Source organism: Rattus norvegicus, chromosome 1 (genome assembly GCF_021556685.1).
Source record: "Rattus norvegicus strain SHRSP/BbbUtx chromosome 1, alternate assembly SHRSP_T2T, whole genome shotgun sequence".
NCBI lineage: Eukaryota > Metazoa > Chordata > Mammalia > Rodentia > Muridae > Rattus > Rattus norvegicus.
Genome location: NC_141534.1, coordinates 189,205,814 through 189,223,154, shown reverse-complemented (window position 1 = coordinate 189,223,154; position 17,341 = coordinate 189,205,814). Strand labels below are relative to the sequence as shown.

Here is a 17,341-nt window from a genome sequence, read left to right as displayed (position 1 = left end):
CTTCTCACCTCAAAAGGATGAGAAGTGGGTCTTCCAGCTTCCAATGATTTAATTTGAAATCTCTCACTGGTGGGCCAACCATTGGGGCTTTAGTGAATCCCAAATGTAGCCAAGCTGACAAACAAGAATAGCCACCACTCCCGTAAAGTTGCTTTTGGTGAGTGTTTAATTGCAGCCTCAGGAATGTGACTAAAATACCATTGTACCATGGTCCACTTATTAAACTATGAAATTCACACTGGTGTAACATTTATAATTTGTTTTGTGTTTCCATAAGAGAACACATGATGCTGGGCAATGACTATGTATATAGAAAAGGGGTTTAATGAGCCCACACTCCTGGTGGCAGGAAAGTTCTAGCAGCACAATGCCCAGCTGGTGGCAGCCTGTATCACTACACAGCAGGAAGGCAAGAAGGGAAGCATGCCATGTGTGGAACCTGCTTTTGTGAGAACTAGTCTAATCACACAAGCTGCAACTCAGTCTCTCCAGAAAGGCATTGATTCATTAATGACCTCCATAAGGATTTTCCTCCTAAGGGCTAAACCACCTTAACACTGCCACACTGGGAACCCAAACAAGAACCTTTAAGGGATAAATCAGACTCAAACCATCACAACACCAATAGCCACATTCTAGATTTTATTTATATTTTATTCAGTTTTCACTAATAGCCCTTTTCTGTTCCAGAATATAATTCTGGAAAATGTGGTGCACTGAGTTCTTCTGTTTCCTGGTCTTCGCAGCCCTGTGATGGTTTTCAGGCTTTCTTCGATTTTTCCTAACCTCAGTAGGTATTTTAAACAATGTCCCCAGATAAAGATTTTCCTCTAACAGACTGGGCTTATGGTTTGGGGAAGAGAACATCAATGAGGTGAAGCAGCATCTCTATCATTTCCTTCAGGGGACTCTTGATATGGTGCCTTTGGCTACTCATGTAAACCTTGTTCTCTTGGCCCAGGCTCTGCCCGGGCTCTGTTGTCAAGCTATTCTGTCTCCCTTTTCGCTGTTAGTTCTTTGGTCGTGAGTCATCAACTCTAGCCCACATCTCAGGAATAAATATATTTTAAGAGAAAGCTTCCCGAGATGACAGCAAGCGGAAAACTGTTATTACTATAAATAGAGGGCAAATGTGAAAATGGATAGAGGAATGCAACAGAATACAATTAAAATCTCTGACAACTCCTCTCTCAGATGCATAAGGCCCTGGGTTCAACCCATGGCAGAGCAAAACAACAACAAAGTGTTGGAGAGATGGCTCAGTAGTTGAGAACACCCACTGTGGGCTGGAGAGGTGGCTTAGTGGTTAAGGGCACTGGCTGCTCTTCTAGAAGACTCCTGTACCTGGCATCCACATAGTGGTTTACATCTCCAGTCCCAGGGGATCCATCGCCCTCTACTGGCTTCCAAGAGTACTGAATGAAAATGGTTCACAGACATACATGCAGGCAAAATAAAATGAAAATTAACAATAGCTACAGAGATACCTGTGGTGTTTTGAATAAGCACGCTCCCCATAGACTCGTGTGTTTGAATGCTTGGTTCCTGGGGAGTTGCACTATTAGGAAGTCTAGCCTTGTTGGAGTAGGTGTGGCCTTGTTGGAGGAAGTGTGTCACTATTGGGGCGGGTTTTGAGGTCTCCTATGCTCAAACTCCACCCAGTGTGGAATATAATCTCCTTTTGGTGCCTTCAGATTAAGATGTAGAGCTCTCAGCTCCTTCTCCAGCACCATGCCTGCCTGGATGCTGTCATGCCCATGATGATAATGGACTGAACCTCTGAAACTGTAAGCCAGCTCTAATACAATGTTTTCCTTTGTAAGAGTTACAGTGGTTCTGGTGTCTATTCTCAGCAATAAAAATCCTCAGGCGAGGGGATTAGAGCAAGGTCCTGGGAAGAGTTCCTGCCTCCTAACCATGTAGAGAGCTCTGGAATCTGAGCCACCCATCTGAACTTGCCTCGACTGGAGAAAATGAAGATGGCTTCCACACTCCAGCATCCAACATCCAGGGGCTGGGACCAGGAGACAAGCATGTTTTTTTTTTTCTCCCTGTGCATCCCTTTCGTAGCTTGCCAGTAGCCTACAGGCAGCACTCAGAAGAGGGAGACACATCTGGCTGTCAAAAGGAAGCAAAGTATGCAGGAGCTGCAGGATGGATATGAGGAGAAGTGAGAAGGTTCTTAGAGGACAGTGGGCACGGCCATCACGTCAGATGCAATGGGAGGTGCAGGACATGACTTGGAAGGAAAGACGCATGGATTGAAGACTTCAATGAGAGTTCCAACTGAGGAATGTGTTTTGGCCTTGAGCTAAAAGAGATGACAAAAAAATAATGATAATAATTCATTGCATGATTTCACTAATGAATTGGAAAATCTGGGACATTTTCTAGAAAAAAAAATTGGAAGGACTAAAATTAACCTAGGAGAAGGAGAAGGCAGAAATTTAGATATGGTAATATCAGTGGCTTAAAATTTAGAAAACATTTCAGAGAACTGCCAAATTGATCAAATAAGTTGGATGGATTCTCAGAATCTTTGAATGTACACCAATTTCAGTGATTCCCAGCCAAAGAAAATAGGGATGCTTCACGGTTGGGTTTTAAAGAACTAGCAAAATTGAGTGAAACTTGCCAAGCATAGTAGACAGACGGGCAGACACCCCACCATAGACTCACACAGACACAAGATAGGCTACCCTTCCCACTGTGTGCACATGCATTTGTCTGTGTCTGTGTGTGTGTGTGTGTGTGTGTGTGTGTGTGTGTGTGTGTGTGTGAATGTTTTACCAACTAATCTGGAGAGATATTTCAAGCTTAAGCTGACTTTTTAAAATATGGACATAAAATTATGATTAAAAAGATAAATATATTTAATGTTATCAATAAAGCACCCTACACAAAATTTGCCAATTTTTGCTTTCCAGCAATGAGTAATCTGCCTTTGGAGAGCTACACTGGAGGTGGGAGGCACTTTTTCCTCTATTGTGATGGCTGGAGGGAGGTGATGCTCCCTTCTCCAAGTCCCAGCTGCTAGGCGCCAGACCTAAGCTCTCCTGTCCAAAGCGATGCTTCCTCTTTGGGCTATCCTGAAGAGGCTGCAAGAGCTCAGAGACAATAATAGATCCTTCACGGGTATTCATAGAGGCTGCAGAATCCACAGCGTGACTACACTCTATGACAGTGCATCTTGGTGGCATCAATTTCCTTTATGGCCCAGCCATGACATTGTAAGCAGCATTTTCTGTAGCTGGGTCCTGTCTGTGTTTTCTTCTTTGGATTTTCAAGTCTGATTCTCAAGCTATTCTAACGGCTCCATACATTCTTCCAGTGACCTCCCAAACCCAAATTAGTAAAAGGAACTTAAAATGTTTCTATGGTAGCTACTTATTTTGTTGTTTGTAACACCTGGCAGGAGAAAGGTAAAGGAGAAGGGGTTTGTTTCACTTTGTGGGATGTAGTTTGTCATGGGGGGGAGGCATGGTGCCTGGGCTGTGGCTCCAACTGTTGCATCTGGAGCTTGTGGCTTGGTTTCTTCTCAATCTGGCAAATGAAGGAGTGGAAAACTGGATTAGAAGTGGGGCTAAGGTGTCAAGGTGAGGCCTCAGAGCCCTACAGCATCAGGTAGGCCCCCTGTCCACAGGTTCTATAATGTCCCAAAACAATGTCACCAGTGGGGGACCAGGTATTCGAACACACACAGGAGCCTATGGGAGACCTTTCATGCTAATCATACCTGCTGTTTGCACCTCCGATGGCTACATAAGGTCAAAGGAAAAGGGAGTGCACGCTTGCTTTTTTATGGTCACACAGAAGGCGTTTGATAAATTCTAAGATCATTTCTGATAATGACCCTTTCTGAGTAGAAATAAATGGATACCACTTTAAGGTGATAAATAATATATATCAGTCCCAAACCAATAGGAGCTTAATGGTGAAGTCCTGGGAGCGTGGCCGTTAATGCAGGCTCTTCTATTTTTTTTTTTTTTTAATGTTACAAACAGAACCCTGGAAGTCAAGAGAAAGGGACGGATGGGCTTTAAGAAGAGCTAAGATTATTAGCTCATGCATTCCTATGAATTCCTGAAAAACTCATAAGTCAACTGAAAATTATGAAAAAGAACTCACGTTCACCAAAGGTGGCTGTTTAAATGTTGATAAACTTCACAAAAATGCCCAGTTTATGACAGCGACAAACAGCTATCATATTGTGTGGGAGCTATACAGACGCTGTGCCTCTAGGAGAAAAGCCCCTGCAATGGCTTCCTTTTTTATTTTTAGTGTTGTTTTTACTAATTGTTTTGGCAGTGCTGGGGCTGGAACTCAGGGCCGGGCAGAGGAGATGGTTCAGAATGCAAAGCACTGCTGTGCACACTTGAAGATCAGAACCAAGATCTTCAGAACCCACATAAATGCTGGGTGGACACAGCAGCCTGCTTCCAGTTCCCATGCGTGGAGGGTGGAGATGAGGAGCCTCAGGTGCAAGCTGGCTAGGTAGGCTAGTCGTAGCATAAGCTCCAGTTCGATTTAGAGATGCTACCTCAGCGAACCTGGTGGAGAGTGACTGAAGAGAATACCCAACATCAGCCTCCACATGCACGTGCAACTGCACACACATGTCCACGTTCATGCAAAAATGTATATACACATGTATATCGCATGCATACATATAATGCTGGGCAATGCTCTACCATTGAGCCACATCCTCCCCTCCTTCCTCTATGGTTTTAAAAAGACATACCCCTTTCTCAGATATGTTAGAAACTGTGGTGACGTGTCTTCTTCCTAAATTGATCTATATTACTTAGGCCCCAAAGGATCAAATTGATCTGAGAGGCTGAGTAGACTGATAACTAAGGGAGGATGGCCTAGCAAGTATTTCAATATATTCTAAATCAACATTACTCTGGAATATAGAGACACATTGATAGCATATAGCATTTTCCCCAAAACAACAAAAACAGTTTAGGTGAGATGAAAGTGGAATTTTAAAGCAATTGGGGGAGTTGTGTTATCTTTTTTTTTTAAATTATGCTAAGCCATGTGGAATAAAGCAAAAGTAAGATTCTGTCTTAGAATTTTTTTCTTGTTATAATAACAGAATATTGGAGTCTGGGTAAATTACAACGAAAAGACATTTATTTAGTTTTGAAATAGGGGCTGTCTTAGTCTGCCCTTAAACTTACTATGTAGTGGAGGATGATCTTGAACTTTTGACACTTGCACCTCCACCTCTCCAGTTCTTGGATTACATGTGTGTACTGCTTCATATCCCTAGGCATTGGGATGGAATCCAGGGCTTCATGGATGCTAGGTGTGTACCATGTAAACTGAGCTGTTCATGGATGCTAGGTGTGTACCATGTAAACTGAGCTGTTCATGGATGCTAGGTGTGTACCATGTAAACTGGGCTGTTCATGGATGCTAGGTGTGTACCATGTAAACTGAGCTGTTCATGGATGCTAGGTGTGTACCATGTAAACTGAGCTGCGTCCTCAGGCTCTCCTGGGACCTGGAAAGCCTGAGACCACGTTGTCAGTCTCTGGTGGGGCTCCCATGTTGCTTCAACTTGATACAAAAAGTAGGAGGATGAGTGGGTTGTGGAAGAAAAGCACAGGAAGCTGCAGAGTCCAAGCTTGGTTCAGGGTACCCTGCTCTCATGGTAAGTAATCCAGTCTTACAAGAACAAGCAGGAGCTCACCTGAGAAAGTCCTAGTCCCTGTGTGGGCTCCATGTTTATGATCCACACCCTTCCCACTGTCTTCCCAGCACAGCTATGCTGACACCAAACTTCAATACCAGTTTTGGGAAGTCAAAGGTAATTTGAACCACAGTAGGTCCCTACCTCAGTTTTTCACAACACACACACACACACACACACACACACACACAGAGAGAGAGAGAGAGAGAGAGAGAGAGAGAGAGAGAGAGACAGAGACAGACAGAGACAGAGAGAGACAGAGACAGAAATTCCAGAAATTCTGACATTAAAGTGAAGGGGAAACTCCTCGTAAGAATATGAAAGAAAAACACTGATCTCAGGGCAGGGAAAGCTGTTTGTCTAAGCATGGTAAATAATCATCTTACTAGAAGAGATGGATCAATTTAAATACATAAAATATTATATGTGATATGGTAACACCGTAAACATGGTTGTAAGGTGACTAAATGATTCAGAATGGACAAAGCAGGACACATGTCTATAATTCCAGTACACAGGTAGTTGAGGCAGGAGGATCACCATGAAGACCAGGCTACTCTCAAAAAATGAAACATCAACAACAGTTCATATGCAAATTACTATTGTCAACCAGCACATATAGAAGGAAAGGGAAATGCAAACACCTGTAGGTAACTCACACCTGTATAAAATTTAAAAATAGCTAATTAAAAGGCACTGCTAGTTGTTTTCTTGATTACAGACAAAAGAAACTGACACCAGTTAGTTTCAGCAATAAAGGAATTTATAGGAAGCCTATCAGGTTAGCTCACAATGAAAACAAAGCTGGAGAAACAGGCTTGGGCAGAAACTCAGGGAAGCAGACACCAGTAAGAACTTGCCAGAAATGTGGCCAGCAGGACACTGGCTGCAGCCATGCCTGGCGTTATCCTCACTGATGCTACACTGCTGAAACCAATCAGGTTTGTGATCTAAAGCATTGCCTCCAACTCACCTGGTTTCTACAATTTTCAAGTCTGAGACTGGGGAGGCACACCTGGTTGGTCTTTATTAGGTACTTCCCTGGGTTCTAGCTAACAGGGGTGGGAAGGAGAACACATTCTCCCCAATCCCTGCTCTGGTCTTTTTTCCACAGAGGAAGCTTGAGATCTTGTCCCTAATTTGTATCCGTTCCAAGCTGGAAGTTGGTTTAAATGGTGAAGACCTCAAAGCCCAGCTTGTATTTGAACTCATTCATCTCAAAGCACAGCAGTGTGCCAGCTAAAATCACTACACTTCTCCTCGTGTGTTAAAATATGTTGCTGTCTGCCTGGCTACTCAGTGGAGTATGAGGCGCTTTAATGCACTACCAAATACATGACTATCCACCCAAATGTGAAGATGGGCATCGGCAGTCCTTTCCAGAGGTGAAAAGCTGATTCTCAAAGGAACAGAGTGTCCCCAAATCTCTCCAGTGTTAAATTGTGTTAACTTGCTCCAGCCTGGCCTTGCGATTCCTAAGAATGGTGATGCCACCTAGCTCTTTCTTTCTTCTTTCTTCTCTCTCTCTCCCTCTCTCCCTCCCTCTTTCCTTCCCTTCCTTCCGGTCTGTCTTTTCTTTCTTTCGTCAAGTCAGCACCATCTCCTCGGTGGGGACTGTGTTCTCCATTCATTGTTTGCCAGATAAGTCTTCCCCGAGATAAACTTGACAGTGTGTTAAATGCACAAGCTCCCTGACCTGAGTTTCGGCCCAAGGAGAGTTGCATGAATAACTAAAGCATAGGCAAGGCTACTCCTCACTGTGCTCTTATTTCTCATTTGTGTTTTCCTTGGTAAGTGCAAGGGAGGGGCAGTGAGATATCTACTATGGAATATTGTTTCAGATAAGTCTTAACAATGAACACATTGGGCTGAGATTGGAGTCATAGGCATTGGCTGCCCTGTGGGTGCTGGGAATTGAATCAAGGTCCTCTCAATGACCCAGTGTTCATTAAGACTTCCAGTACACTGCACATATGTGATGCACAGACAAATATTCAGGCAAAACATTTATACACATAAAAACAAATAAAATCGTAGTAACAGTAGTAGTAGTAGTAGTAGTAGAACAACAACAACAACAACAACAACAACAACAACAACAACATAATAGTGTTCCCACAAGGGACTCTTCAAAGCCTATTCTGGAGAAGCCAGGACTGGTGGCTTTGATATTCTTAGAGACCAATAAGCATAGACTAGGAAGAGGAGCTTGGAAAGGCAGCTCTCAGATATTCCTCCAGGAATTCAGATGTAATTTAGATGTTTCTTGTAGAATAAGTAATCTTAACTGAGTATCCCGAGTGAGTAAAATTAGGTGAGGGTCTTGTGGATTGAGCCTCCAGTTTACTGAAGACTGTGGTGGTCCCCATAAGCTCATATATTTGAATGCTTAGTCCCTAATGAGTGCGACTGGTTTGGGTTTTGGGAAGAATTAGGAGGTGTTGCCTTGTTTGGGGAGGTGTGTCACCGAGGGTGAGCTTCGAGTTTTTTTTTAAAAGCAAACACTAAGCCCAGCCGGTCTCTGACTTTGTTTCTATCTCTGTCTTTGTTTCAGACTCATGTCTCTTTGTCTCTTTCTCTCCTCACCCTCTCTCTCATATGCACGCACGCACACATTTTTGTTCTTGCTTTCATTCTCTCTGCCTCCAACCTTTGGATGAGATGAAAACTCTCAGCTACAGTCTCAGCATCATCTCTGCTTGCTTGTTTCCATAACGATGATGGTGGACTAACTCTGAAACTGTGAGCAAGCCCCTAAGTAAGTACTTTCTCTTACCAGTTGCTTTAGTCGTGGTAACTTCACAGCAATAGAAAACAACTATGACAGAGGCTCATTGGATGTTGAATTCCAACAGGGTCAAGTTAATGGTATGGCTGAAAGGTACTAAGAGGGTCTGCAGAAATGATGCAATTGACGAAGGCAAGCTTTTAGAGATGAAGAGAGGTGAGCTAAATGAGGAAGTTCAAGATACCTGGAGCAGATGGATCAGCTTGGGTAAAGGTTCTCAATCAGGATCGAATCACTAGGGGCAGCAAGCACGTGTACAAAGGTGGAGGGCCACAGGCTTCAGCTTCTATTGTGATCAAGTGGATTTCTTTCTGATGCTGCAAGGAGCCTGAGGTACAGCTAGGACAGATGTTTTGATTAGGAGGTAGGAGCAGAGTTGGTTTGAGCCTGTTCAGAGGAAACCAAGAACACCATTATAGGATTCTTAATATTGGGTAGAAATCTAGAGGCCAAAACTATTTACTTTGAGATGGGTGTAGGGTGGCCTTTCTATCTTTAAAATATTATGGGTTTTCTTTCCCAGTATCTTTGTTTTTGCAGGACTCAGGCTCATCTCTCAGCAAAGAGAACATACAAAGAAAGGTCAGAAACCAGTGGTTTTTGAGTAGAAGGCAGCCTTAATGCACACAGTTCTCCCATGCACTGTTTTTTTTTTTTTTAAAGTTGAACCAACATTTAAAAATAGAATTTCCACCTTCTCTCTAAAAATCAGATGATCTGGCAACACTAAGCCCTCATTCTCACACGGGAACAACTGACTGGAGGTGAGTGAAAGCCATCTCTTTAGAAGAATATTAATTAGCAGGTTGCCACTGTCCGCAACATTTCTGGTATTTCCAAGTCATGTGAAGTATGATCAGCAGATGACCGACCCTTCACCTGGATTCTTTGTTCATTGTTAATTACCTAGCTAGCCTCTGTGATAGCAGTGCGTCTGGGACCCTTGGTTTAAAGGTTAAGTCTTTGAGCTAAACTTGGGTTTAAATGACACATCAAAGGCACTGAACTGAAGATTAAGGAAGATATTCCATGCTTGGCATATCGTGTTGGAATACTGAGCTTATCATGAATGAGTACCTACTGAAAATGTAAATTGTAGAAAGGCAAGTGGGAACACAGTTTTATTCTTTTAGTATGCTTAGAGTTTCGTACAGTATTTGGCAAACAGCAAGTGTTCAGTTGCTATTTATTGAATGAATGAATGAATGAATGAATGATTGAATGATTGAGTAAATGCTCAGTGTATCGGGTGATTCAAGGGAGAGCTCAGTGGACTTAAAGGTTGTATTTTACAAAACTTCTCAGTAAGGCAATTCTAGTTTGCTGGGACCCGAAGGTACATCAGCAATTCTAGTTTGCTGGGACCCCAACGTACATCCTGAAAGAAAAGCACACCAGAATGTGCCAGCATCGTGACAACGTTCGGATGGTAGGCGGCAGAACCTCCGGAGCCAGGCTGAGTTAACTCGCCTGGGACAAGACAAAGCTACATCTATCAACTCCTCGGTTACCTGGTACGTGGCAGCTTGATTTCCGTACTTTCTTTAGATCTTTTCCCTTTGACAAGCAAAGACTGAGACCCACCCCTAAAATCCACCATCCAGCGCTTGCACCACCAGGCAGGACCGTGCCCATACTAAACATGGCCTGCCTTGAGCCTCACCACGCAGAACCACGCCCTGAACCGGGAGTCCTAGCGTCAAGGTTCAGGGACAGCACTATTCCCACAGTCAATATGGCGGCTTCGCGGCTTCAGTGTGGGGCGGGGCAGCGAGTCCAGGGAGTCACGTGAGCTGCCCACTTGGGCGGCCGCGCGACGCACGCGCGCCCCTCGGTCTTCTCTCTCTTGCTCTTTCCCGGAGCTCTGAGGTGGTGTAGGGCGCAAAGACCCCCTGGCCCGGGTGAGGCGCAGGCGGCGGGATGCGGCGGCGGCCGTGGCGGAGTCGCGGTCCGGGCGGACTGGCGCGGTGATGAGCATCGGCAGCCGCCGCCATGTCCAAGGTAACGGCGCCCGCGCCCGGGCCCGGGCCGCCGGTGGCGGCGGGCGGGAAGGAGAAGCGCTCGTTCAGCAAGCGGCTGTTCCGGAGCGGCCGCGCGGGGGGCAGCGGCGGCGCTGGGGGCCCGGGGCCGGCCGCGCCCTCGTCGCCGTCGTCGGCACGCTCGGTGGGCAGCTTCATGAGCCGTGTCCTCAAGACGCTGTCCACGCTCTCGCACCTCAGCTCCGAGGGTGCCGCCCCGGACCGCGGCGGCCTCCGCAGCTGCTTCCCGCCCGGGCCGGCCTCCGCGCCCACGCCGCCGCCGTGCCCGCCGCCGCCTGCCTCGCCCGCGCCTCCCGCCTGCGCCTCGGAGCCGGTGCCCGGCGTGGCGGGGCTCCGCAACCACGGCAACACGTGCTTCATGAACGCCACGCTGCAATGCCTCAGTAACACCGAGCTCTTCGCCGAGTACCTGGCACTCGGCCAGTACCGGGCGGGCCGGCCGGAACCGGAGCCGGAGCCGGAGCAGCCGGCGGGCCGAGGCCCGCACGGCCAGGGCGAGGTCACCGAGCAGCTAGCGCACCTGGTGCGGGCGCTCTGGACGCTGGAGTACACCCCGCAGCACAGTCGAGACTTCAAGGTGAGCCCGGGGGTCCTTGGAGCTTGGGCGCTTCTTGGGCTCCTCCTCTTCGGGCCGGGAGGATTTCTGCGTGCGCTGGATGCTCAGCGAGTTCTGGAAGATAACCCAGATGACAAAGGAACACATTCCTCCCACCAGCCGTGTATCCAGCATGTCTTCCGAGCCCCAGAACATAGGCGTCAGGTTCTTTGATCCGCCTTGGGGATGAATGTTGCCAGGAGCAAGACCCTGCCTTCATGGAACTTCAGTCTTTGGAGCGGGTATTGGTGGGAGAGTATCCATCTGGGTTCGAATCCTTCTTCTGCTTCTTAAGTATCAAATTACTGAGCCTTTTTATGCTCCTGGTTAGCCAGTACTTACTCATAACAAGTTGACAGGTCATGTTGGACAGCGAGATTACCAGTTTGGGCACTTTTAGGGGCTTCAATGTACTACATAAAGTGCTTCAGCTATGCCTAGTACCATACATGCATAGCACTTTTTTTTTTTATCCTTAAGTAAAACGAACCAGGTGTTATCAGATGGTCCTTTGAAGAAGATAGAACCTGGTGATGTAATAGCTGGAGGAGGTGATCCTGGCTTGCAGCTGCTGGTGAAGCTGCCCATGTACTGAGATGATGAGATTGAGGAGCAAAGGAGTTTGCTGGGTCCAGATGGCGGGGGTCATTTAGGTTAGCTAAGGAGTTGGGTTCTTACTGCAAGCTGAGCAGGGAGGTGACTGGAGATTGTATAAGGGGTACTTTGAGGTGGGATATGGGTATGATATTAACGAGAATGGAGCGGGACAATGAAAAATAAATCTTTCCATTCCTTCCCTCATTTCCTCATGCTTAGAACTCCCCAGTTTGATAGTTACCCCATCTTTTTTTTTTTTTTTTTTTTTGGACAGCTGTCTCACCGTGAGACAGTGTCCTACTATGTAACCCAAAGCTGACTTTCAACCTGAGATGTTCCTGATAGCCTCCTGTGTTCTGAGATCAACCTACCCCTCTCCACTCCTCTTTTAAAGTAAGAAAACAAGTTCCAAGTTTAGAGTCTTTGGCGGACAACATTAAAAGATGTTTACATGTGCGTGGTGTGTGTGTCTGTGTGTGGCACTTGTGTAGAGGTCATAGGACAATTTGAGGAGTCAGTTCTCTTCTACTTAATGTGGGTTCTGGGGAATTGAGCTCAGGTTGTCATGTTTACCTGATGGGCCATCTCGTCAGCCCAACAGTAGCTAAATTTAATAAGGCTGTTATGCTCTTATTGAATTTTGTTCATTTGTCTCTATTTATGGCAAGTGGTGCTGGTTTTCCATTGTGCTATCAAGTTTCTCTCTCAGTACATTTCTCTAAGTACTGATTGGATCGCAGGACTGAGTGATGGTACAGCGGAGAGGTCTGCTTTGGGTAGGGCCTGCCTCGCTGAGGAGCAGCACCGCCATTGCCTACCACTGCCTGTGTAATTGCTTTTGCTTATACTGCATTTGTATTGCTTAAAAAGAAAAAGTGTTAGCGTTTGATCTTGAAATTTTGATTGGAAATATTAGTCTGAAATAAGGACTGGAGAAACAAAAGATTCATGTTACAGGTCTCAAAGTAAGAAACCAGGAGAACGGCATTTTTTTTGTAGGATCCCTCTCCTTTGCTTATAGTCGCCCACAGGTAGCCACAGTGGAGAGGAAGTTTTCAAGGCAGGATCCTAGGGTGAAGTTTGCCGTTTCTTGGTATGTCAGCTCCTTAGCATGTGAACACTGCAGTGGCTTTTACCAGGTGCTGCTCCCTTCTGTAACCTTATACACTTTAGGAGAGCGAGCAGAAGTAGGTTAGTAATTCTAGGTGTGCAGGATGATTAATAGGCATACTTTGGCAAAGTCAAATACATTCTTCGATGTCGTTCCCATTGCTTTTTATGAGGTTGTGCTCACTTTTACATCTATTAAGCTTCCAACAGTCAATACTTTTAGAAGAATAGAGACTCAAGAGGCATATTTAGCAATGCTGAGCTGGTTCTTGGGAGTCCTCATGTTTGAAACACTGTAATCTTCTGAAACTTCAGTGCAGTTCAGTGTGTATTCATTAATTCACCTCCCTTTTAGTAACAGTTTAATTGGATAGGAATGCATTCAGTATCAGGAGGAAGATTCCCTAGTAGGAGTGCTGTGAAGTAGAAATGTTGAGCAGGCTGACACAGTAGTCTGGTGGTTCTATGGTGTCCCAGAGAGTTCATGGACCCACTGCTGATGCAGACCATTCTGTTTCCACTCTGTTGTCTTTAGCTGTTATTGGGATTTTTGTCTGTATTTGTTACCTCGTGGAACACCCTGTGTTCCAGTAGGAAGACAGGAAGTCATGAGAGAAATAAATGTTCTCTTAGGAGCCCCCAGCAGGTTTGTGCTAACGTCACAAGTGACATTCCTGTCAGTTGGCTGCCATGAGGGCTAGAAGCAGGTGTTTGGTTTCCTGCTTTAATAGAGCAGATGAGTAGGTTTGTCTCTTAGGCAGCCCACCCAAATGACCTCATCTGTGATGGAGCAGACACTTGCTATGAGGGGTAGATTTCAGTGGGACTTAGCTTCCCTGAGAGCTCGTCTTGCACTTGAACTTGCACTAGCCTCATAGTTATAAAGTACAATTTGATTAGCTGTAGTGGGGCCTCTCAGGCTGCTTTTCCAACAAGCTCCCATGTGATACTGCTGCTGCCTACTTAAGGATTATACTCTGAGTAATAGTGGGCTCCAAGGAGCAGATGACAGGACATCACTGAATAGGAGGCACAGAAGTTTCCTGGGCTAGGAAGTGAAAATGGGGTAATGTGAAATTGCCTATGTTTTGAGGAAACAGTAAGGCATTAGGTAGTTGATCGCTGACCAGCTATAGTAGTGCAGACTGCCTTTGGGGACCATGTTGTGAAGAAATTGTGAAGGCCTTTGTGGGCTGCTTTGGAATGGGAAGCAACTGGGAAGCTGGGAGCCTGAGTTGATAAAGTAGGAGAGTGTAGGATTTCTCTCTTTCTGTCCTCCCTTTCCTCCTTTTGCCTCTCTCTTTCTCCCTTTCTTTTTGTCTCTTGCTCTCTGTTGAGGATTGGTTGGAGATGGATGTGAGGCTTGTCTGTCCCTGATCCTCTCTGTTTGTGGCCATCATGGATACTTATTTAGTGTGTTTTCCATAGTCTAGGTTAGCTCACTGGATCTCAGAGTCCTCTGTTCTCCAGGCAGCCATCATCTGATTGGAGCTGGCAGAGGAGATAGAACCAATCGGCCTTGGTTTGCCATGAGGTTTAGAAGAGCACTCAGTGGATTTGAGTGCGATCTTATCATGTTAGACCTTCCAGGCTACTCTCGTTTCTCTGTGTAAGTTTTCAGTTACAATTCTTCCTTCTAACCACACTGATTTGAGTTTAAGGAACTTGCCAGGTAAATGTGGTTTTTGTTTCTTTTGTTTTATTTAGTTTTATTATTTTATTTTATGTTTTTGCCTCTGGATGCACTATGGTTGCAGAAATTGACAAATTGGCCCTACTTTGTTATGCTTCAAGAAAGTTCTCTAGCTGCAGCCTTTATCTTTTTTTTTAAACATGTATCTTTTCATGCTCTGATACTATTTCATGTACTGGTTTCTGATGAGAGCATTTTTACCTTTTCCTATGCATCCCCTGGGACATTTGGGAGATATACTTGCCCGTTACACATGGAATGACAGTGCTATTGCATCTAGTGGGTGTATTTCAGGGAATCTGTATGCTACAATGTGAACTCTCCTCCCCCATCATTAGCCCAAGATATCAGGACAACTGAGATGGAGAAACATTTTATCTCTCCTCAGCACAGACTTCCCTAACTGTCCCAGCCTCTAGCCTGGTTTACCTTGTAGATTTGGTACGTGTGTGTGTGCACAAGCATGCTCACTAGGGTAGAACTTGGATGTAACTCTTGTGTCAGCCACTTTATTTACAAGACAGTAAGGTAAATAAATGATTTTGAAATTTGAATACTTATTCTGGGGCTTTAAGGGGGGGATCAATGCATTGCTTTGATTTTGCCAGGAGCATGAGTGCTCAGGTTCTTAGGAGTGCCTTTTAGTTAGTCTTCAGTCCTCTTTGTAACAAGTGTGAAAAAGACAGATGGACTACTTCCATCCAAGATGATAGGTAAGTTTTATAGGCTCAGTTTTCAAACCGTGGTCCCAAAGAGCAACTGCAGCAGAGTGATCTACTGATAGAAGTAATCTGCAGACTCCTTCCAAGTTTTCAGTAATCAAAAACACTTGGCCTGGAGTGGCCTTATCTGCACAGCCACTGACATGACAGGGCTCAGTGGAGTGCTTGAGCAGGCCTAGCGGACATGCCGAGACGAGCAGCATTTTTTTCCTCTGAGACTGGTGCTGAATTGTAGTGAAAATAAGGTCATCTGCAGCCAGCTTTGAATGTATGCCATTGCTCCTGAGGATCGGGTACTTTCAGAAACTTAAAAACAACCCTTTCAGACTCTTTAAATGCACGAGCTGATGTATATCACTTCTTATCAGGCACAGGAGGCAGGAAAGAAATTGCCTAAGAAGGCTACTTGGGGAATGAAATACACAGACAATTATAGAACTCAATGTTCTGGTTCTCTTTGCTGGTGTAATACATAGACTGGGTGACTTCTAAAGAAACAGATTTCTTACAATTCTGGAGGTGGGGAATACCAATGTTGAGGGGCCTACGTCTGTCAAAGAGGATTCTTTATCCATCATCCTATGTCAGATGATTGGTCAGGAGACTAAGAGCTTGTGAGTTTGCAGGGGGTAAGGAAGGAGGGTATAATGGGGTGTAAACTTGTTCTTTTATCAGGAATCTACACCTGTGTGATAATGACATTTATCCATTCTTGAGGGCAGGGCCCTTATGCCTAATAGCTTTTTAAAGGTCTCAGTGTTTGTATTGGGGATTACATTTCAAGAACAGGAGCTTTGGGAGTCATGTTTAAAGCATGGCATCTGCTTAAACCACACCAATTATTGTTCAATTATTGTGTTTAAAGGAGCTAGTTTAGGTGAGAGGTTGGGCATAGAGGATTTAATGTGAAGATTACAGAACAAAGTTCTTGCTGTCAGAGGACCTATCTGTTATAAGGAAGCAATTTTGAACTATTAATTGTAGGTTCAGTAGGAGTTCAGAAAAGGACCAGCTTGTAAGCTGGAATATAAGCAGAAGACTGATTCATCTTTTAATTCACTGTCAGAATGAGTTAAAACTTCTACAAACGGGAGTTCCTGGCACTGTGCTAGCTAGTCTTTGGGTACATAGTATTTAAATAAAATGATACAGCAATGGTAAAGAAGGCAGTAGGCAACATGGTCCCCTCTCAGAACTTGTCACAGAGGAGGCACATGTTAGTCAACACTGACAAATGAGAAATTTTAAATCCTAAGCGCTAAACTAAGATAAAGATATGGTATATGTGCGAGAATAATAAATTTGCCAGAAGGGTTTGGGAACAAAATGGACTCAAAGAGGCTATATTGTTGGAAAGACCTGGAGGTGTATTTAGAAGTCTGACAGTCCTTGTTTGCAGTGCAAGAAGGCACAAGAGTGGGATGGATGAGGCTGGAAAGGGATGGGTCTCTCTGGGCTTTATAGGCCAAGATGAAATATTTAGGTTTCATTTTGGGGAAAAGCTGGTTTTTACTGGTTTCAAGCAGTGTTCTGGTATGATTATATTCAAACATAAAATGTTCATTCTAGTGCTGAATAGTGAGCAGAAAATAAGCGTGGAGACCAGGCAGTGGGCTCTTATGATGGACCTGGCGCGAGCACTGGAGGAGGAGATACATTTGAGGCACATGTAGAGGTAGACTGTCTTTCCTCATCATTGCCAACAATTTGACTACTTATGTACATGTGCAGTACATGCTCTGTATGTTTGTCTTAGTGTCAGTGCCATGCTGTTTTGATTACTATGATTGTGTAGTAAGTTAGAAAATCTGGTGTGGTACCTTCATCTTTATCCTTTTCAAGATCCTTTTATCTTCAGAGTCCCTTGATATTCTGTATGAACTTAAGGACTTTGATTTCTGAAGAAAAAGCGCTGTTAAAATTTTGGTAGGAACTATATTCATCCCGTAGACTGCTTTGGGTAGCAATATCATAATGACACTGAATTTCACAGTTTATAAAAATGAGACTACTCCAATTATGTCATTTCTTATTTCTTTCTGTGTTTTGTATTTTTAGTATAGTTTTTTCTACCTCGATTAAAACTGATATTTTAT

At 44.7% G+C, this 17,341-nt stretch overlaps 1 protein-coding gene and 1 long non-coding RNA gene across 2 annotated transcripts in view; one reads left to right on the top strand and one right to left on the bottom strand.

The window, feature by feature from the left end:
• Positions 1 to 625: 625 nt before the first annotated feature.
• Positions 626 to 10,170, bottom strand: LOC147996955 (uncharacterized). The gene is made up of 3 exons (XR_015652471.1): positions 10,001 to 10,170; positions 8,674 to 8,876; positions 626 to 2,311 (listed from the first exon to the last, which is right to left on the bottom strand). It is a non-coding gene; the product is annotated as an uncharacterized LOC147996955 (long non-coding RNA).
• Positions 10,171 to 10,328: 158 nt separating this feature from the next.
• The window catches only part of Usp31 (ubiquitin specific peptidase 31), a 66,854-nt gene continuing 59,841 nt past the window's right edge, over positions 10,329 to 17,341 (top strand). Inside the window, 1 exon segment of the mRNA NM_001107548.3 lies at positions 10,329 to 11,105. Coding sequence (NP_001101018.2) covers positions 10,482 to 11,105 — 624 coding nt within the window. The 5' untranslated portion in view covers positions 10,329 to 10,481.